At 34.9% G+C, this 7251-nt stretch overlaps 1 protein-coding gene across 1 annotated transcript in view; it reads left to right on the top strand.

Moving 5' to 3' along the window:
- The first annotated feature begins 658 nt into the window (after nucleotides 1-658).
- The window catches only part of LOC108580319 (neprilysin-2-like), a 20045-nt gene continuing 13452 nt past the window's right edge, over nucleotides 659-7251 (top strand). The window contains exons 1-2 of the mRNA XM_017944044.1: nucleotides 659-1172; nucleotides 3535-3766. Coding sequence (XP_017799533.1) covers nucleotides 1068-1172; nucleotides 3535-3766 — 337 coding nt within the window. The 5' untranslated portion in view covers nucleotides 659-1067. The remainder of the gene's footprint in view (nucleotides 1173-3534; nucleotides 3767-7251) is intronic.

Below are 7251 nucleotides of genomic sequence, written 5' to 3'. Positions count from 1 at the left end.
GAACTTGAAATTTTTCATGTTCTACATTTGAAACTCTTAATCATCAAAATTGACAATTTTTAATTTTCGAAATTTGAAATTCTCAGTTTCTCAAATTTGGAACTCTTACCTTTCGAAATTTACAATTTGGGTCATCTACCTTTAAAAATTGAAACTCTAAATTTCTTGAAACTTCCAATTTCCATTTACCAAAATTTGACATTTAAATTTCCTAGTTTTTCCATTTCCCCAAATTTCCAAAAAACCATATCTCCAAACGACAACTCAAAGAAACACAATTCCACATCCTAACTCAATTATTATACACCTACACTTTTTCCCCCCAAAAAAAAAAAAAAAAAAGGAATCAAATGAAACAAAAATCAAAGAAAAAAATATACAAATTCCTCAGGAAGGGCGATGATCAACCCAGAACCCCCACCGTTGCTCCCAGACTCATGTTGTAAACAAAATCGAGGGTTGGGGGTGAGGAAGAGGGCGAGTGGAGGGGGCAGGGACAACGGAGGTGGTGCGAGAGTGCTAGGTGTCGGTGGTACTCGTCAGTAGCACGACGGTCACAGATCCTTTCGGACCAACACCGATTCCTCGACGTTCCATCCTCGCAGCGATGAATTCTCAACGAACCATCGTCAATTCTTACATCGGTCTGAACCAATAAACACCCCATTATCCACTCGGTCACACAATTAGAACAGAACAGAAAATTTGCAAAAGTGTGAAAAAAGGCTGAGGAAAGAGGGTGACAGAATATATTTCTTCAAGTGGTAGTTCATTCGAGATAGACCGAAAGAAGATCGACAATTTTCGTCGATAATATTAACAAATAATTGGAGAGAGGAGAAGAAGAAAAAAAAAAGGGTGCGAATAAGGAGAAGAATTTTTTTGGGTGATTGTGGAGAATCGATCGATGGTCGATTGGCTGCGGCGGATCGAGAGCAGCCGCGATGTCAACGTTACACCGGTCGTTGACACAGTTCCACGCTTGAAATTCGGACCAGTGTCCAGTTGCTCCAGGGATTCGAGACGGTGCAGGGGTTGTGTGTGCATGAGAGAGAGAAAGAGAGAGGATGAAGACTGAAGGTAACAACGGATATCTGAGGGCGAACGTGATCGGCGAGAACGAGATATCACTAGGTTCCGATCAGGACCCACCTGCGACCAGTCCTCTTCAGGTGAGAAATTATTCTCTCATTTCGGGTGGAGATTTTACTTTCTTTCTAATGATTTAATCATAGCACTGCGGATGGAAGTTTTATGATCCTTCAAGTTGGTTGTTTGAAAATTATCGTGTCATTTGGGGTGGAAAATTTGTAATTCTTGGAGTTGGTGATTCGAAGATTATTCTACGATTTTGTGTAGAGATTTTTTTACTAGTTTTAGGATAGCAATAGACAGACAATTCTTTAATTTCTAACGTAGGGGATTGAAAAATTATCGTGTCATTTTTCGTGGAGAATTATTTTTGTTTTCGGGGTTGGAAAGAGGCGTGGAAGTTTTTAAATTCTTAAAACAGGTGTTTGAAAGATTGTTGCACGATTTGGGACGATATATGCGGCAGTTTTTTAATGTCTAGATTGCCTCCTATTTTTCAAATAATCGTTTTTTAATTTGTCAGGCATCTTAAATTATAATTGCAAAATTTTTTAATTATATTTGAAGAAATTTTGTTTAATTGAGAAAAAAGACAATGTTGATTGGCATAATTGAGGCTGCGCTGAATTTTGGGGATAATCGTCAGTTACTTACATATAGAAGACGTTAAGGTCTTGGATATAACGTGAATGGAACAATAAATGATAATATATTAATTGGGGAGGTGTTTTGTGAGGCGAAATTGACAAGGTTCCTTGGGATTGTCAGTCGTTTATGAAAGCGTGGGAAAGGGAGCATTAAGTCACGATTTTCAATGGAATCTTATTAGAAGGGTTATCCTTCAATACTCGGTACAATTCAGTCCATGTCTATATCAATTGTTCAATCACACAATTTTACGTATACACTATGCAAATTAGACAAATTATGGACGTAGAAAAAGATCGTATTAATAAAGAAATGGAAAATTTAATTTTCAGTGCAAATTTGTTATGAAGTAAAGATCAGCTATTTTTGCATTTAAATAATATTTTTTGTTTCCTAAAAATACACTCTATGTTGAAATAAAAAGAGACACTGTGAAAATTGAGTGAAAAAATTCTTTACATGCCTTTATTTTTATTTCTCAAAAAATCATAAACTGAGAAAAATTATTCCATTACAATTAAGAAAAGAAAGAAACTTATTTTAAATTAGACAATCACTTAAAAATAGCAATATAAAATATAGCGTATATATGCCTACTTTTACGTTTCAAAAAGTATTCCTCAATTAAAAAGTACATCTAACCAGAGTTTGATGCAGAATGCAAATTAGCAATTTTTTCATCCACAGAAAATCATTTTTTCTCTGAAAAAACGTTCCATTACCACCAATAAAAAAGTCGAAATTAAGAGCAACATTCATGAAACGTTCAAAGGATTTTCTCTCTCGTAACAGGTCACTTATGGTCCCTCTGGAAACATATCTACCACGGTTCTCCATTGTCACTAATAAAAAAGTCAAAATTAAAAAATACGTTCCTCTATCAAACGAGAATTTAATTCTCCATGCTAAATTACGGAAAAAAAAAAATAGAGAATTTCACAAGGCCTTCAAAGTTTCTTTCTCTCATGTTAGATGACTAAAGTATACATATACCGTCATTATTATTTCTCAAAAATTATGAATAAGACTTCAATCCTCCACACTAAATTACCAAAAAAAAAAAAAAATTGAGAATTTCACAAGGTTTCCATCTCTCAGAGCAGATGACTAAAGTATACATATACCTCATTATTGTTTCTCAAAAATTATGAATAAGTCTCCAATTCTCGACACTAAATTACAAAAAAAAGAATTGAAAATTTCACAAGGCTTCCACCTCTCAGGTCAGATGGCTAAAGTATACATATACCTCATTATTGTTTCTCAAAAATTATGAATATGTCTCCCTATTCTCCACACTAAATTCCCCCCCTCAAAAAATTGAGCAAATCAGTTGATTTAAGTACATATACGTATACCTCCATTATGATTTCTCAAAAATTACCGTTGACAAAATGGTCGAAATAAAAAACTACATTTAAGACTTCAACTCTTTGACTGCTGGCAACTCGAAGGTAAACCACTTGCTGTGTACGCCTGAGTTATAGCATTAACAATTACATTACATATTACGTTAGCCAAATCACTTTTTGCAAATCACTTGTACTTCATATTTGTGAAAAAAGCGACGTGCAAATATAAAATATAGAATATAAATATGAAGAGTATACAGCGTATTATAGGCGCCGGTAGCAATCAAAGGGTTAACTCTCCACACTATTATAAATAACCAAAAAAAAAGACAACAAAGATAAATAAAATAAAAAATTTCATAATATGGTCAAAGCTTTCTCTCTCTCTCCCTCTCTCTCTCTCTCTCTCTTTCTCTCTCTCTCTCTCTCTCTCTGACAATAGGTGACCTATGGCCCCTGTGGAAGCACGACGACCACGGTTCTCCAGCATCCCGGAAACAACCGGAGACCTCTAGGAAGAATGATGCGGGAGACGTCGATCACACGCATACAAAGAGGCCCGGCAAACAGGCAACTATTACTCGGCGTGCTCGCCCTCACTCTCCTTGCCACTTGCCTCTTCATTCTGCTGTTACTGGCGTTGAACACGAGCCGCGAATACGTGCAGGAGACCTGTAAGTGGAATTAACCCTAAATGATACGGTTAGCTCTGGATGGATCCGGTTAATTAAACGATCGAGCGTGCACGCGCGGATTTATGCGTGTAGTATGTCGTTGTCGTGTGGATAGGTGTCGAGGAATTGTAATATAGGAGCATTCAGTCGTAGATACGAATGATTGATGCAGAATTACAGTGGAATTACGCTCTGATCAAATCTGCCTTTGAAGATTTTCATGCATAGTATGGTTGTGTGGAGGTTTTGATAGGGAAGGAACGTTACTTTTCAGGATTAATTGGACGTTAAGATGCAGGAAAGATGGAAAAATCGGAGTTTTATCGTACTCTATTAACGCTCACATTTCTCTCAACTTCACGTGCCGTAAATGATTAACACGTTGACTACCAAGCCTATATTGAAGAAATCTGTTCTAGACGCCAACATTTCTTCTTCAATTTATTGTATAGAATTAAACAAGCACACATTAATTTTTACATTATGACTTTAATTTTAATTGTTTTTTTTTTTCCAAAAAAATGCTTTCGAATTATCTCGTGGTCGGGTGTCTCCGAATAGGATGTAACTTGTACCAGCAAACTGCCAACTACGGGTTATCTTCGTAGCTTGGCAGTCAACGTGTTAAAAAGTAACGTAATTTCGATGACTTTCATATTTTCGACGGTTTTTTTATTTGCGAGTTCGGTATTAGGTTAGTTTTTTTTTTATAAGCATATTTGCGAGGTTTTATCGACGTAAGATTCAATTATCGATCACTTTATCAACCGATTATTTCGTATCAACCAAGATTTAACTCAACTTCACGTGCCGTAAATGATTAACACGTTGACTACCAAGCCTATATTGAAGAAATCTGTCCTAGACGCCAACATTTCTTCTTCAATTTATTGTATAGAATTAAACAAGCACACATTAATTTTTACATTATGACTTTAATTTTTATTGTTTTTTTCCAAAAAATTGCTTTCGAATTATCTCGTGGTCGGGTGTCTCCGAATAGGATGTAACTTGTACCAGCAAACTGCCAACTACGAGTTATCTTCGTAGCTTGGCAGTCAACGTGTTAATTTCCTTTCTCTGTATTAACTGTTTCCTAAGTGTATAGAAATACGTTCCCCGTTATTTGTAACTCACGTTTTCGCCGTAATAGAAAGGATAACGCGATACGGAAAATGAAAGAAAATAATTAAACAAAATTGCACTTGTTGGATGATTAGTTGTAAAAGTGTGAGATACGAGTTAACGTTGAATATAAAGCTTGTTGTTGGGGTATATGAAGACTTAATAGTGAAATAAAATTGGAAGGATTAATTTTGAATTTTGCATTATGATAGAATATTAGTGTCGTAGAAAATTTGGATATTAAGTTGAGTACTTAATTTTTAGTAGCAGGATTGAGTGAAGTGTTGCAGAAAAATTGAAACACCAAACTAGCTATTTAATGCTGAAAAAAAATTAGCCAACTGGCGAATATTGAGACAGAATATTTGATAGTCAGAAATTTCACGTTTCAGTGATGTACAAATATATTCTGTAAAAATTTTAACATTAAATTAAGCGTTCATAGCAGAGGTAACGTTGAGCCTCCACTTTATGGATCTTATTTTAATTTTAAAGTAGGTATTGAGAATAATAGAACAAGGTTGTGCTTCGGAATATATGTATATTAGAATATCCTGCAAAAATTGGAATACTAAATTAACCACCACAATTGCACTGCTGTACAATTATTCTACTATATAATCACTGTTACGATCCAAGGCTAAATATCAGAGAAATCTCACCTAAAATATGAATCTTTTCACTTCTAAAATTATCTTAAATTCCGTTAAATTCCACAATTTCTTTTGCAAAAGGAAAAATTTCTAAAAAGAATTCGAAATAATCGATTCTCGCACGAAGGGGAATTTTATTAATCGAGTTAACACACGCGAGCAGTATGAATCTCCTACCTCCCTCTTTAAAGGGGTTGCTCTGTCTAAAGACTCGAGAAACAGACACTTTTAGAGTCATTTGGTGAAACCAATAAGAGATAGTTGAATAGCAGTTTCTGGGATGAAAAAATCATTTTGTCAATGGAAAAAAGCGTCGATTCATGAACACAAATCCATTCGAACCTTTGAAAAGCGTTGTAAACTAAATAAATGGACAGGTTTTAATAATTTTCGAAGTGACTTTGTTTAATAGAAAAATAATCGTATTTTTGACGAAAATCGGACATTTTTCAGAACGCCAAAAAAAAAAAATAAAAGTAACGAAGCTATAATTATTATTTTAGTTCATGCTATAGAGACACTTCTTCTAAAGGTGTATACAAAATTTCAGGCAAATCAGTTGATAACTTTTCGAGTTATCCAGAACGTAAGGTCGAAAAGTGTCGTTTTTAGAAAAACGAGTTGCTCTTCATACCTGCATAACTTTCGCAATTTAACGAATTGCGTGAAAATATTTGACGCGCTTATTATAGACACTTGGAGCCATCGAATCGCGGAGAAAACGAACTTTTCGATCTTCTCGAGTCGTCGGATTAAGCAACTCTCTTAGACAAGTGTAAAAAAATCGACGCGTCGAGCATAACGGAAGAAAATGTCGGAAAGTTTTGTTGAAAAGTTTGTCCCGGTTTCGCGTGAATCCCGCTGCAATCTTGCCTCCAGCGGGAAACTTCCTCAAGATGAGTTTAATCACAACTTCACTCTGCTCTAGAATTGCGCGTCCTCGTATGAAATTACTCGAAAAGAATTACACTTGTTCTGTGAAAGTAATTCTCCCCATGCTCGTTACGAAACTTTTTCTCCCGAGTAACGAAGAAGCAATACTCTTCGAAAATATTCACCTTGTGTTTGAAATGCCCCTTTTCTTCAAATTGGTAAAATTCCATTTCAGATTTCATTCTAAGGAAATTTTACTTTTTTCTTCTTGGTCGATAAATGCCCAGCTTAAATTTTTTTAATTCGTTAATTAACTTAATTAATGGCACCAGAGTTGGTTTTTTTTTGACAACTGAATAATTCTTCAATTTTTACCATATTTTATAATCTACTGTACCACAGTGCAGAATTGAATGTATTTAAAATTGCAATTGCAAGATTTTTTAATTACATTTAACGTAATTTCTGTAAAATTCAAGAAATTTCGCATCAGAGGGGATTTTTTTACTTAAAATTACAATTGCAAGATTTTTTAATTATATTTAACGTAATTTCTGTAAAATTCAAGAAATTTCACATCAGAGGGGATTTTTGTTCTTTTCCCATCGATAAATACTGTTTAATATTTGCCAGAGGCACGAATCAGAATTTTCCTTTATTTCATTTTATTTCTTCTCGTCGATAAATGCTCTTTAATATTTGCCAGAGATATTAATCGGAAATGTCGATTACACGGGAGGGGGAGAATTGCAAAGAGAAACAACAGACGGCTTGCAATGTTCAACATTGTGCCAGAAACGAACATCGATCAGCCGAATCGTATCGAGTCGAGGC

The sequence above is a fragment of the Habropoda laboriosa genome, unplaced genomic scaffold, assembly GCF_001263275.1.
Source record: "Habropoda laboriosa isolate 0110345459 unplaced genomic scaffold, ASM126327v1 scaffold9, whole genome shotgun sequence".
NCBI classification, from domain to species: domain Eukaryota; kingdom Metazoa; phylum Arthropoda; class Insecta; order Hymenoptera; family Apidae; genus Habropoda; species Habropoda laboriosa.
This window is presented reverse-complemented; position numbering and strand designations above follow the sequence as displayed.